Source organism: Macrobrachium nipponense, chromosome 4 (genome assembly GCF_015104395.2).
Source record: "Macrobrachium nipponense isolate FS-2020 chromosome 4, ASM1510439v2, whole genome shotgun sequence".
NCBI lineage: Eukaryota > Metazoa > Arthropoda > Malacostraca > Decapoda > Palaemonidae > Macrobrachium > Macrobrachium nipponense.
In genome coordinates this window covers 132740973-132756325 of record NC_061100.1, presented here as the reverse complement: position 1 = coordinate 132756325, position 15353 = coordinate 132740973, and the positions used below count along the sequence as shown (strand labels likewise).

Genomic DNA, 15353 nt, shown 5'->3' with positions numbered 1-15353 from the left:
GTCAGGTGATCACCCCTAGGCGGTAATAGGAATCATTCCCGTTTTCTGACAGAATTTTTCTGTCGCCGGTGCTGACAACAACTTTGTTGGTAGCTCCTGCTTAGAATTTCTTGCTTGCTTCGCCGAGGATTATTTGGGAAGTATTTGATCTTTGGTTGTTGGCATACGCTTTGTGTTGGATTTAGTTGGTAATTATGTCCGATTTAACACCTGGAACTCTGTTTAGAGTATGTGTAAATGAGGGATGCAAGGTGAGGTTGCCTAAGGCTACTTTGGACCCTCACACTGTTTGTGTAAAATGTAGGGGGAGGGATTGTTCGGTTAAGGATACATGTGATGTATGTGAGAACTTAACTGAATTACAATGGAAAGAACTAACTTCGTATGTTAGAAAGTTAGAAAAGGATAGGATTAGAAAAGCTTCAGCTAGAAGTTCAAGTAGATCCTGTTCTGCGGAACAGGATAGTATTTCTAACCCTGCAGTAGCTTCGCCATCTTCCTTTTTGGTTTCAGCTCCTTCCCCCCGCAGCGAACCCACAGATGTGTCTGCCGAGAGAGCCGCTGTGGAAGCTTCAATCCGCAATTTGCAACAGCAATTGCGAGATATAAACCAAGGTAAGGGTGAAGTGTCTAGTGATAAGTGCAGTGTCCCCAGTGCAGTGGAGGGGGCATCTGACCGACTCCGCATCGCTCCTAGGCCTAGACCTCTTTCAGACTCCCATGCCCAGGGGAGGAGGAATGTCGAAAGCCGCAAGGGGGATGTAGAGTATCCCCAACGGTCAGGTCCTGTAGACTCGTCCCAGGCTGCTATAGAGAGCTATAGGAAAAGCCTCTTAAGGAAGTGTTTTTCCGACTCTGATTCGTCCTCTCCTAAACGAGGATGGAGCTCTTCTTCCAAATCGCGCCCTCTCAAGAGAGCCTGGAAACCTCCAGGAGAAGGCGCTCTTGACTCCAGCCCGGAGCCTTTTCCGGAGTATTCTCCTGCGCCTAAGAAGGCTATGAAGGATCCGGAATCCTCTCCAGAAGGGATTCGGTCATCTACTAAGAGATTCCTTTTGGACCTCCAAGAGAATCTCTCTTCTTTAGTAGGCTCGCTTTCGACTAGTAGGCGCAAGGAGCCTTCTCGCAGGAAGGACGCCTCTCTTCCAGTCAAGAGGTCTGTTAGGAAGGAGGAGTATAATAGGCGATGTTCTCCAGTAAGAACCTATTCGCCTCCTAGAGTAGACGACTCCTTTGAAACTTCATCGAGACAGGGAAGATGGTATTCTCCTCGTAGAAGCTCTGAAGCTAGGAGTCATAGCGCAAAGCGACAAGAAGTAGGCGCTAGATCCTCTCCTTGTTGGAGTAAGGAAAAAGTCTCCTTGCGAGAAGACGATCGGTTCGTATCTGTCGAACGATCTCCTAGGAGTAGGATCTCCTCTGCAAGTGGTAGGAAAGAACGAGATCGCTCTGCTCAGAGAGATAGAAGTGAGAAAGGCTCTCCTTCTAAGGATGATTTTTCTAGAAGGCGCCAACGTTCGATAGGACGCCTGGATGATCGAATCTCGTTAAGTTACTCGAGACCTTATGATAGGCTTTCTTCAAGGGAGTCAAGCGCCTCTCCTAGCAGGTTCCAAGATTCTACGAAGAACCTAAACAGGGGTTCGCGCCCTACTCCTGGAAGAGTATCTAGAGCGGACGCTTACCGTTCTCCTAGCAGGCGTCAAGAGCCTGAAAGGAGCCTAATCGAGGATCTGCGCCCTACTCCTGTAAGACGATCAAGAGTAGGCGCAAGCTCTTCGCCTCAAAGGCAGCAAGAGCATAAAACGAGCCTTTCCAGGGATTTGCGCCCTAATCCTGGTAGATCAGGAGTAGGCTCTGACGCCTCTCCTCGTAAGATTCAGGAGCCTGAAAGGAGCCTTTTGTCAGGCGCGCGCCCTACTCCTAAGAGTCACAGAAGAGTAGGCGCAAGCGCCTCTCCTCACAGGCGCCAAGAGCCTGAAAGGATCCTGACTTTGGATTCGCGCCCTACTCATAGTAGGCGCTCGAGAATAGAAACGAGTGTTTCTCCGGATAGGCGCCAAGAGCCTAATAACGCAGGCTCTAGATCCTCCCCTAGTAGGTATCAAGAACCTAGGGAGCGGAGAAAAGCGGAGTTTTGTTCTTTACCGAGAAAACATATCTCGGGTATTGAACTGGCGGCTCCTTCTGACGAGCTCTTGAAGGATAAGAGTCGCATACCTGCCAAGACTTCTTCACCGAAGAAGTCTCCCTCTCCGAATGTAACCTTGGAGGAAGTCTCGGAGGAGGAAGAGACGAAAGAAGTAGGAGTCTCTGATTATAAGAGACTTTCTGCATTACTTCTTCAGGAGTTTGGGGACTCGCTGTGTTCAGCTGATCTTCCTTCTCCGGGATCTCTGCTATCAAGTACTAAGTTGGCAAAATCCCCCTCTTTTGTCAAGATGCGGCCAACTCTATCTATGAGAAAGGCCATCAAGAATCTGGAGAACTGGCTCCTGGTTAAGAAGGAGGCAGGTAAGACGGTGTTTTTGTGTCCTCCGTCTAGATTGACAGGTAAGCCGGGTGTCTGGTACGACACGAAGGAACCCATGGGGTTAGGCCTTCCGGCTTCCGCAAACGCGGATTTTTCTGCTCTAGTAGAATCATCTAGAAGACGCTCTCTACTTTCAGCTAAAGCGTCTTGGGGAATGTGCGAGATGGACCATTTACTCAAGGGTCTATTTCGCACACTTGAAGTCTTCAACTTCATGGATTGGGCCTTAGGAGCTCTAGCAAAAAGAGCGCAAGATCCGGAGTTCGTGACTATGGAGGTGTTATCAAGTGTCCTTTCATGCTTGGACAAGGCAGTCATGGATGGATCCACAGAAGTAGCATCTCTCTTTGGAGCAGGAGTGCTCAAAAAGAGATCAGTTTATAGCTCGTTTCTCTCCAAGTCTGTTTCGCCCTTACAGAGATCCTCTTTGCTTTTTTCCCCACTCTCGGAATACCTTTTTCCTCAGGAGACAGTGAGGGACATTTCCAGATCACTGTCGGAGAAAGCTACGCAGGATCTTCTTGCTCAGTCCGCCAAGAGGCTTAAACCGGCTGTGCCGATGGCTAAGAGAGAGGGAACAGCGAATAAAGTGTCTTTCCAACAGCCCTTTCGAGGAAGAACAACCTCAAGACCCGCAACTAAGAGTAGAAGGCCTTTCAAGAGAGGACGATCTTCTCGAAGGCCATTCTCGAAGCCGCAGTGAGACAGGAGTCCTCCAGACTCCAGTAGGAGCCAGACTTTTGAGGTTCGCGAAAGTCTGGGCTCAGAGAGGGGCGGACAACTGGTCCCTCTCGATCCTCGAGAGAGGATACCTGATCCCCTTCAGGGAAAAACCGCCCTTAACATCCACTCCAAGGGAGTTAGCGGCAAGATACAGAGATCCTTTAAAAAACCAAGCACTATTACATCTGGTGCAACAGATGCTAGAAAAGAAGGCTATAGAAAAGGTATTAGACATTCATTCACCAGGATTTTACAATCGCCTCTTTCTGGTACCAAAAGCCTCGGGGGAGTGGAGACCAGTGCTGGACGTAAGCGCTCTGAATCACTTTGTGATCAAAACAACGTTCACGATGGAGACGACGTCGTCAGTTCTTTCAGCGCTAAGAAAAGGGGATTGGATGGTGTCATTGGATCTACAAGATGCCTACTTTCATGTACCCATCCATCCCTCGTCCAGAAGGTATCTAAGATTTATGATACAGGGCCAAGTATTTCAGTTTCGCGCCCTTTGTTTCGGTCTTTCCACAGCTCCCCAAGTTTTCACGGGATTGATGAAAAATGTAGCACATTGGCTACATTTAAAAGGAATAAGGATATCGCTGTATCTCGACGATTGGTTGATTCGCTCGCAATCCAGGGATTAGTGTCTGGAGGACCTAAGGTCAACGTTGGACTTGACTCAGTCTCTGGGACTGTTAGTGAACCTCGGGAAATCCCAGATGGATCCCCAGCAAAGCATTGTCTATCTGGGGATTCTGATGGATTCTCGGGGTTTTCAAGTGTTTCCGTCCATAGAAAGACAGGAACGGTGCATTCTAAAAGTGAAGACCTTCCTAGAGAAAGAACAATGTTCCGCGGGGGAATGGATGAGTCTTCTGGGGACCCTCTCCTCGTTGGAACAGTTCGTTTCTCTAGGGAGGCTTCACATAAGACCTCTTCAATTCTTCTTGAAGGAGAATTGGGACCAGAAGAATCAGGATCTGTGGGAATCTTTTCCTCTGTCCAGAGAGATAAAGAAAAACCTCAGCTGGTGGTTAGAACCAGGCAGACTGAACGAGGGACTATCGCTGCAGTTACCGAACCCCTCCCTAGTGTTGTTTACAGACGCATCGGAGACGGGATGGGGGGCGACGTTGGGCCCGAGAGAAGTGTCAGGCACCCGGAGTGGGGAACAGGTGTCCTGGCACATCAACGAGAAAGAGTTAGTGGCAGTGCATCTAGCTCTCAGGCAGTGGGAAGCCCAAGTCGCAAACTCAGTGTTGCAGGTAAATTCCGACAACACGACAGCTCTAGCCTACATAAGAAAACAGGGGGGGACTCACTCCCTCTCACTGTACAAGAAGGCGAAAGAGCTTCTTCTATGGTCAAAGGAGCGGAACATCACACTCTTGACGAGGTTTATACAAGGCGAGAAAAACGTCAGAGCAGACTTGTTGAGCAGGAGAGATCAAGTCATTTCCACGGAGTGGACTCTACACTCAGAGGTCTGCAATCAAATTTGGAGCCTATGGGGAAGGTCAAACATAGACCTGTTTGCGACTCATTGGAATGCCAGGCTGGAGAACTACTGCTCTCCGATTTCAGATCCAAGAGCAGTAGCGATAGACGGCCTCCTCCTAAATTGGGAAGGAATAGACGGCTATGCTTTTCCTCCTTTCAAGATCATAGGAAACGTCATAAGGAAGTTTGTTCTGATGAAAGGAGCAAAATTGACCCTAATCGCCCCATTTTGGCCAGCTCAAGAGTGGTTCACAGAGGTACTGGAATGGATGATAGATTTTCCAAGGTACCTTCCTTTACGGAACGATCTTCTCAGACAGCCCCACTTCGACAGATACCACAAAAACCTCCCCGCGCTCGGTCTGACTGCCTTCAGACTGTCGAAGGACTCGTCAGAGCGAAGGGGTTTTCACGCGCGGCTGCAAAGGCAATTGCAAGAGCCAGGAGACCGTCAACTATACGCGTGTACCAGTCGAAGTGGGAAGTGTTCCGAAGGTGGGCCAGGAATCAGAATGTATCCTCTTCCAGTACCTCTGTGACGGAAATAGCAGATTTCCTATTATATTTGAGACTAAAATGTAACCTTGCAGTCTCGACTATAAAAGGTTATAAAAGTATGCTTTCCTTGGTGTTTAGACATACAGGATTAAACATCACGGATGACAAAGATTTACACGATTTGATTAAATCATTTGAGACTTCGAAGTCCAAGACAGCCAGACCACCCAGCTGGAACCTGGATGTGGTACTAAGGTTTCTCATGTCAGAGAAATTTGAACCTCCCAATAACTCATCGTTCAGAGACTTGACTAGAAAATTGATTTTTCTCTTTGCATTAGCATCAGCTAAAAGGATTAGTGAACTCCAGGCTTTAGAAGGCACAGTGGGCTTCAGGAAGGATTCTGCTGTGTGTTCATTTAACCCCCTATTTTTAGCAAAAAATGAGAATCCTTCTAAGCCTTGGCCAAGGACGTTTGAAGTTAAAGGATTGACTTCCCTGGTAGGGAGAGAAATAGAGAGAACCTTGTGTCTGGTAAGGATCCTCAAGTTCTATCTAGAGAGGAAAAAACAAATGGGAGGAAACTCAGAGAGCCTTTGGTGCTCGGTAAGAGATCCGAGAAGAACGATGTCAAAGAATGCACAGGCATTCTTTATCAGAGAGATTATTAAAGAAGCACATATTGCCTGTGAAGAGGAATATCTCGGGCAGCTGAGAGTTAAAGCGCATGAGGTCAGAGCCGTAGCAACCTCATTAGCTTTCCACAAGAATATGTCGTTAAACGACTTAATTGGATCCACATATTGGAGATGCAATTCTGTGTTTGCGTCTAACTATTTGAGAGATGTACGTGTAACTTATGATAAGTGCTTCTCTCTCGGACCTTACGTGTCTGCGGATTCGGTGCTGGGACGGGGCTGAAACCAATCTAGCTTAGTTTAGATAGATTAGGAATTTTAATCTTGTGGTGTTGTTTTTATGGTCGATTGAAAGTGGTCAGGAAAAAGTACCATTTTCAATTCGTAGTGTATAACAAAGTAGTGTGGTCAGGTGTTCGAGATTGGTTGTTTTCATGCTCCTTGTAATGTTTTGGACCTAGGCTCTGTCTTGTAAGAGGGTTAGTCCCCGTTGATACGACAAAGGTGAAGGCTCTACCATGTAAGTGGGATAGGCCCCATTGGTACGATCCAAATAAGGCTCTGTCGAGTAAGCGGGCTAGCCCCCATTGACATGATCCAGAAGGGTTCCCAGTGACAGGTCTCATCCTCACTGGAACTCTTGAGGCAAGCAGACTCATAGACAGTACTCATGAAGTCTTCTGCCCAATAAGGTAGGAATCAAGGTATTTAAGTTTATTTATAGTACCTACAACAAAAGTTGTTTTCCCTGTTTTTTGAATTGCTATTCATATTGAGTAACTATCTCTTACCCTCCTCCAAGGGTGCCAATCAGCTAAGTATATATCTGCCGTGTAAGTTGCATGTGTAAAAATGAAATTGTTAAGATACAATAAAGTTTTACACATACTTACCTGGCAGATATATACTTAGCTTATGTCTCTGACGTCCGACAGAATTCAAAACTCGCGGCACACGCTACAGGTAGGTCAGGTGATCACCCCCTACCGCCGCTGGGTGGCGGTAATAGGAATCATTCCCGTTTTCTGACAGAATTTTTCTTCCCCCTATCTCCTGAGGGGAGGATGGGTGGGCCATTAAACGTACGTATATATCTGCCAGGTAAGTATGTGTAAAACTTTATTGTATCTTAACAATTTCATTTTCATATATAATTGTATTCAAATCGCGCTAAGCGCAAAACAGTTAAAGGTAACGAGTTAATTTGTTGTAATGTACACTAAATTGCAATCATTTTGGTATACTATAACACATTGTAAAACGATAAAAGCAACACAGAGAAAATATTATCACAAAATAATGCATGAATTTGTAACGTGCGGACATAAACAAATATTTTTTTCAAAAATTCACTATAAATCTAAATATTGTCCTAGAGACTTCCAATTTCTTTAAAAATGAGGACAAATGATTAAATATTACTATACTGTAAGATTATTAGCTTACAATAGCAGTTTTCGACCATATCTGACGAGTTAAAGTTGACCGAATGTCGAATTTTTTAATATATTTTTTTATATGCAATTATTTCTGAAATTAGAAAAGCTACAACCTTCAAATATTTTTCTTTTTTTCTACATGAAATTGCGCACATTTTCATATATAAAACTCTATGAAATGCCTAATATGAAACGGAGCAAATATTCCGAGAATGCGACGTACGCATTTCGGAGATTTGTGGCGGAGAATCCGTGCGCGAAGGGAAGGAAAGTTTTTTTTTTTTTAATTCACCATAAATCTAAATATTGTGCTAGAGACTTTGAATTTGTTTCAAGATGAAGATAAATGACTGAATATTACTAGACTGTAAGATTTTTAGCTTACAATCGCGTTTTTAGACCATTTCAGTAGAGTCAAAGTTGAACTGAACGTAGTTTTTTTTCTATATCGTGATTTATATGCAAATATTTCGAAAAAGAGAAAAGCTACAACCATCAATTATTTTTTGTTGTATTCTAAATGAAATTGCACACATTTTCATATATAAAACTTTATGTAACGGCTAATTTAAAATGGTGCAAACATTACCACAATCGCACGTATGATTTTTTCGGAAGAGTTACCGCACAGACGTAAAAAAAATGTTATTTTTTTCATAAATTCACCAAAAATCGAAATATTGTGCTAGAGACTTCCAATTTGTTGCAAAATTAAGGTAAATGATTGAATATTACTAGAATATAAGAGTTTTAGCTTACAATTGCATTTTTCGACCATTTCGGTAGAGTCAAATTTGACCGAAGGTTGAAAATTTGTCACATCATTTTTTATATGAAAATATTTCAAAACTGATAAAAGCTACAACCATGGGATATTTTTAGTTGTATTGTGCATGAAATTGCTCACATTTCCATATATAAAGCTTTATGTAACGGCTAATTTTAAAATGGTGCAAACATTACCAAAATCGCATGTGTGATTTTTTTCGGAAGAGTTACCGCATGGACGTAAGGAAAAAGTTTTTTCATAAATTCACCATAAATCGAAATATTATGTTAGAGACTTCCAATTTGTTGCAAAACGAAGGTAAATGATTGAATATTACTAAACTATAAGAGTTTTAGCTTACAATTGCGTTTTTTGACCATTTTGGTAGAGTCAAAGTTGACCGAAGGTTGAAATTTGGCACTTATCGTTATTTATATGAAAATATCTCAAATCTGATAAAAGGTACAATCATGAGTATGTTGTTGTCGTATTTTACATAAAAATGCGCACATTTTCATATATATTACTCCATGTAATGGCTAATTTAAAATGGTACAAAAATTATGTCAAAGTGACAAAATAATTTTTGAGATGTGTCACCGATACTTTTTAGTGCGGCAAGAAAGAAATTCGCGCTTGCGCGCCTGCGTAACGATTGTAAACAAAACAACACGTTGATCCGTGAACTCCCAGCATCCCCCAAGGCGCGTGATTCTAGAGTTTTTGGCTGGTAGGCCTATAAGTATTTTTCCGTGAATTTTTAAAAGAACTTTCGTATGTCGACGTAAAATACGTCCAGTCGGCACCTGAGAGACAAAAAATGTCGACGTAAAATACGTCCACTCGGCATTTAAGGGTTAATAAACAAAATCGTTAGAACGAATGAATACAGCGTGCGTACGATAACGATGCTGGGACGAGTGGCCGAGGCACGCTGCTACGTAGTAGATGCATGATGGGAAGGATGCTGACCAATAGGAGAGAAGGATCTCATGGTGGTGACTAGCATCAGGAACCAATGGGAGAGCAGGAGGATGGTGGCGAGTCTACTCAGTTGGCGGCATGCGAGTTTCAAAATTGTTATCGGTGGTCCGGGCGAATCTCAGACTTTACAGCAAGAACCTTTTGTATCTTGAAAAATTTTCGTATGTAGTGCCGTAAAATTTTTCGTGTTAGCTTTCGTATCTCGAGTTTTTCGTAAGTTGGGTCTTTCGTATCTCGAGGTACCACTGTATATAGCTTTTACTTCCATGTCAGCAGTACTTCCCTGCCAGCAGGAGTCAAAGAGACTGCAAAAGTAAAGAACACTTGGCTTTCTATGAGTATCTATTTTCTATCCATATGCTTTCCCCCACCAGGGAACTGATTGGTACAAACATTTGCAGCCAGTCAGTCTATTTCTGTCACTGATTTTGATAGGAAGTAGACAGATTGTTAAATGTTCTTGGTTTTCTGTTGACGTCATTGGTTTATTTTTGGATTTTCTTTTTTTATGATGAATTTTGGACTTGTAAAAACTTGTAAGGTAAGAGATATCTTAATAGAAACTTGTAAGGTAAGAGTTATCTTAATAGGTTTCATTCCCATTTTATTAACATTCATGAGATGTGTGTACTGCTGAGGGCAGGATTATTATTAAAATAATTAATTTACTATAATGAAATTATGCAGGAATTGATTGCAAGCAAAGAGAGCTTTTGAGCTTGTAGGAACAAGTAAAGACAAGAGGTTAGGTCATGTAATTTTTGTTTAAAGTAAACAAATTGAAACATAAAAGAAAATTAAGATATAACGATGTAATTGTTGAAAAAACTAGTAAATTTTGGTTGCATATCTGATTGCAATGTAGAAAAGACACAATTACATCACAAGACAGACTGTATATCACAAAGGACAGAGAGAGAAACACCACTGCATATACCTATTATCTCTTCACATTTGCTGCTAACTAGCATTCTGTAGCATCTATCTTCGGTGGTGCACTGCTGAATAGCAACCACCTAGGAGTGTGTTTTCCATGTAAATTCAGTTGAGGATGTATCTTATTATAATCTTATTACTATACCCATGTTTCCATTAGTATGCATAATTGGTCATTGAGAGAAATCTGGTAATTGAGGAGTTTGTCTTTCTGAATTCAATGGACGGATAGCTTCTCAGGAGTAGTAATAACAAGTTTGGGGTGGTGGACAGATTAATGCTTTGGTTATCCGTTTTGATATTGTGTGAGCTGTAATTATAATTTTACCAAATAAAATAAAATTATTTATCAGAAAAAACACTATATAAGTTGGTAAAATTTACGATTATCGTGTAAAAGAGGTCCCACAAGTGGTTGTAAATAGCCATTTTCAACCTCTCGTGAGTGGAAGTAGGGAAAATTTGTTATAATTTTTTTCTTTCACAGTGTGCATTTGCATATCTGCCTATCTCTGTTTGTGTTTTTTTGTAAATTGGCCGATCTCAAAGTTTACCCGGCCTAAGGAGCTGCATACGTATTGATTTTTTTTTACCAGTCCACTAAGGGTTAACTCTTTATATTTGTATCAGTGCTACTATTAATGTGATGTTTGTTGACTTTCAGTTTTGTAAATGACAATGGCTACAAGGAGCTGATGCAAAATTCTGCAAGATATAACATTCGAATGAGAAAGGATAGAATATACAGACAGCCTTATATTGATGGCCAGACAGGTAAGGTGATATCATTTTTTACAGCATAAGTACATTAACAATGTACCATGTTAACTGATGCACTGGATAATGGATCCATTTACATATGCATGGTGCTTTACCTATTAGTGTTTAGTCATCAAGATATGGCAACTGTTGCAGTGCACAGACAATTTTGATAATTTAAAATGGCATCTTAATATTAATCTCATTTGCAGTAGGAGCAGTCCCCAGATTACAGTCCAGGCAGTCCCCAGTTATCAGCAGGTGTTGCGTTCCCAGCTGGGTGCTGAGAAGTGAAAACCATCATTAACCGAAACTCTGTCATTTATGGGGCTTCTGGCACCAAGTTTTGGTTGATGGCGCCTCTGTTAGGTGTGGTATGGCGCCATAACTCTATTATCAGCACTTTACGGCGCTGATAACTGAAACTCAGCCTGTTATGGTTCCATAAGTTGTGGATTTTATGGCACTAGAGAAGTGCCATAAAACCGGATCGCCATTAACCGAGACTGCCGATAACCAGGGACTGCCTATAGTCCCTTGTATATCCATATTGATACATCCAAGGACCAGCTGGATGTGAGAAATTTTCGGATATCACGAAAAAACACTACAGATGTAAAATCATCAGTTTCATAACCATCCGCATTTTGTTCACTACTTGGCACTGTACAGTATACTATTCTAAACAAGAGAGTACACTGTACTGGCCATACACAAATTAAGAACCAGACTGTTTAGTATACTGTATACGTATTAGGTTATATAAAGAAAAACACAATCTCTCTCTCTCTCTCTCTCTCTCTCTCGCTTGTGAGGAGTGCCAAATCTGGTTACATGGGCTGAACTTGGAAATCCCCCCCCCCCCCCCCCCCCCCCATGTTTTTTTTTTCATGCGAAGGAACCCAGAGAGAGAAAGAGAAAGGCAAGCAATAATAGTAACATGATTCACACATGTATGTATATATATATATATATATATATATATGGATATATATATATATATATATCTATATATATATATATATATATATATAATTAGTATATAATATATATATATATTATTATATATATTATATTAAATATATATGTGCATGCACACATACATGTATGTATACACATGCTGATTTTATATTTAACAGGTAGCTACCATTTTGTGCTGTATTTTTGTACCTCCATGTTAAAAATGTAATAAAGATTTCATTCAGAATTGGGTGTGTGTATAGGACTTTTTCTAGATGTTTTACAGCAGTATTGTTATGTATTGTGTGTGGCATACAAAATAAATATCTTCCCACCATCTGAAGCACTCTTAAAGTTATTAGAGTTTAGGCTTTCTTAAATCTTTGGTTGAAACTTAGTAAATTGTAATGCACTATGTATATATATTCAGTTTGACACAATTATATTATATTTGCATTCCAGTAAGGGATATTAACTTATCCTTTACTCTTTATCAAGTTTATACTTGGCATATGAAGCTTATGAAAATGAACCTTGACTGCTTTTGAGATTTAGAGAGATGCAAAACTGCAATTGTCATTACATTTGAATGAAAATTTTATATTTCACATTTTACTCTTTATATCAATAACTTTCAAACCTTGAGAAAGAGAGAGTGCGAATGCAGTTTTTAAATGGTTGCAATTGAACAAACAGCAAACACGACCTAAATGTAATATATGCATAGTACCAAATTGTTTTATCATGCCTTGGATTCATATGAACATTCAGTACCTATTTCCCCCATATTTAATCTTAATTTAACAGTTATGACTGAACTAAAAGTGAACAAGAATTAAATGTAATACGTACTTAGTCTTATGTTTGGGTGGTATGGACAGGCAGATCTTCAATTACTTTATGATGTAGTTAAATTTACATTGTAAAAATTCATTTCATTGTACGTATTAGTACCTGGTTACCCAAGGTTTCAACCAATATGAGATTGCCTCAGGTGGTTTATGATGTCTTTGGATAAGTAAGGATTTGTAAAATTTTGTCTGACATATCATACAAAGAGTAATAAAGAATAACCCGGAGAAAGAAAAGGAGGGAGGGAGCAAATGCACAGCAAGAATGTGCTGTAGTTTACCTATCATGGCCCGGCAGTTTATATCTACATATGTTATTTTATAATTGGTTCAAGTTTTCAGTTTGCTGGTATTTCAACATAGAAAAAGTTTTTTGTATTAAAAGAAATATTTTCTTCAAATAATTTTCATTTGCAAATTTCATAACTCATCAGATTTTTTTGTCACCATCAGAGTTATCCATCAGAGGCAGGGAGATGGGAGTGAGTGAGAAGGGGAGGACTCACTCTCGCAGATACGCACACAAGCAGCCAGTGAGAAAACTAAATTAGTATGACATACGCATAGTCATATCTTTCTCAACCATTCAAAAGTGATAAACAAAATGCTGTGGAATATTATGGTTGCATAAAGCTAATTCAGCCACTCAAAAGCAATAAATAAAATAACATTTGTTCATGAAACTTACCTGTCAGATATATATATAGCTGTATTCTCCAAAGTCCGACAGAATTTCAAAACTCCCGGCACACGCAGTGGGCGGCCAGGAGTTTAGTACCCATTCCCGCCGCTGGGAGGCGGATATCAGGAACCATTCCCATTTTCTATTCAGATTTTTCTCTGTCGCCGGTCTGTAAACAACTGTTTCCAGACCTCCGCCTAGGATTTTGAAAACTTCTTTTTGCCTTGAGTATCCTGATTGACTTTTGGTTTTTTTGGACTGGATTGTTGGCTTGGCATATGCGATAGTGGTTTGATTTGGATTTTGGCTTTGACTTTTCTTTAAATACAATGTCTGGATCTAGTTCTTCTAGTTTCAGGGTGTGTGGTGTGCAAGAATGTAAGGTGAGGCTACCGAAAGCTTCGGTAGACCCTCACTCTGTGTGCACAAAATGTCGAGGTCATGTATGTTTGTTAAACAATAGATGCATCGAGTGTGAGGAATTGACAGATCTTGAGTGGAAGGCGTATGATTCTTATGTAAGAAAACTTGAGTGCGATAGAATCAGGTGGTCTTCCTCCAGGAGTGCTTCTGTTAATAGAAGTCAGGGTAATATTGTATCTCCATCGAATCCCCCTGTAGATTTAATTCAACCTAACCCTGTAGTGTTGCCTTCGGGCAATCAGGAAGTGTCTACAGAATGAAATGTGCTCTCTACGATCATGGAGTCGATTCATGCCCTGGAGTCAAAAGTGCTCGCGTTACAATCGAATGTGTCGAAGTGCAATGAAAGTGTTGGTGTATCTAGTGTTGTGGAGGGGGCGTCAGATCGGTCCCATAATGCCTCCAGGTCTAGACCTCTGTTGGACTCCCAGGACTTAGGGAGTGGACAAGTCGAAAGCCGAAGGAGGGTTACGGGAACTAAAAACCGGTCTGACGTCCCTTTGGCAGAATCTGTGGATGCGTCCCAGACTGCCAAGGATCGTGCACGGGCACGAGTCCTTAAAGAGTGTTTCTCTTCCTCTGAGGCGTCCTCCCCTCACCGGGGCTGGAGCTCTCGGAGAGCCTCTCGCGGGGAGAACGGCAAGGGCGCAAGAAGTCGCACAGGCGGCCGTCGTCCTTGTCGCCCTCTTAAGAGAGGTTTTAGAGAAGAGGACGCTTCACGTCCTTCTTATCAACCTATTCATTCGTCACCTGAATATTTTGAAGCCTTCCCACCACAGAAAAGGACCAAGACTTCATCGGAGGAGGACGCTTTTGAGCGTCCAAGTCGCTCTAAATTTGTTCCTGAGACGAAGGAGAGGGCATCCCCTCGCCCGTCTTCCTCTCACAGGATTAGTCCTTCTCCTGATCAAGAATTTTCTCCGTCAAGGGAGATTCTAATGGATATGCAGAAACAGTTGACTTCCTATTTTGCGAAGAGAGAGACCTTCTAGCAGCCGACTCATTCGAGAACGTGAAAGCGTTCCTTATGAGAGAGCGTCTAGGAGAGACGAGTATGGCAAAGACGTGAGTTGTCGCACAGGCGGCCGGCATCTTTGTCAAAAGGTCGTGAACGTCCAGAAATCTCTTGACGGATGATCATTGTTCAAAGTTTTTCTCTCGTGCACGTCAAGAGAGCGAGGCTCGCCAAGATTAAGAGCCTCGTAAGGACGTCTCTGAATACGCACGACACGCTCGACGGCCTGCACACTTTGTTGTTATGGAAGATGATGTTAAAGAAGCTAGACGTGCTGCTTGGCGTGACTTTAATCAGGACGCTTTTGAGGAAGCGTCAAATGACATTCGACGTCCTGTTCATCGAAGCGCTCGCCAGGACGCTCAGGAAGACGCTTCGCAGGACGCTCGGCGTCATACGCATCGGGACACTCTCCAGGACGCTCGGGAGGACGCCTTGGAAGAATATTTAAGTCCGAAGCGTCATGATGTTCCACAAGTTGTTAATTTCCAAGATCTTAAAGTGTCGAAGATAACAGGGAAACAGAAAAGGATTGGTACTTCTAACCCTACTTCAGACAGAGGCACCCTCTTGCGAACAGGGCCTCAAGGATTAATAACATCGTGATCTTTGAAGGACACTGCTGCTAGAGAAAGAGAATCG

At 41.9% G+C, this 15353-nt stretch overlaps 1 protein-coding gene across 2 annotated transcripts in view; it reads left to right on the top strand.

Annotated features, from left to right (window-relative positions):
- Positions 1-15353, top strand: part of LOC135211184 (zinc finger protein ubi-d4 B-like) — a 227435-nt gene that overhangs the window by 33920 nt on the left and 178162 nt on the right. For both annotated transcript variants that reach the window (XM_064244399.1, XM_064244398.1), the window contains exon 2: positions 10686-10795. In XM_064244399.1, coding sequence (XP_064100469.1) covers positions 10686-10795 — 110 coding nt within the window. The remainder of the gene's footprint in view (positions 1-10685; positions 10796-15353) is intronic.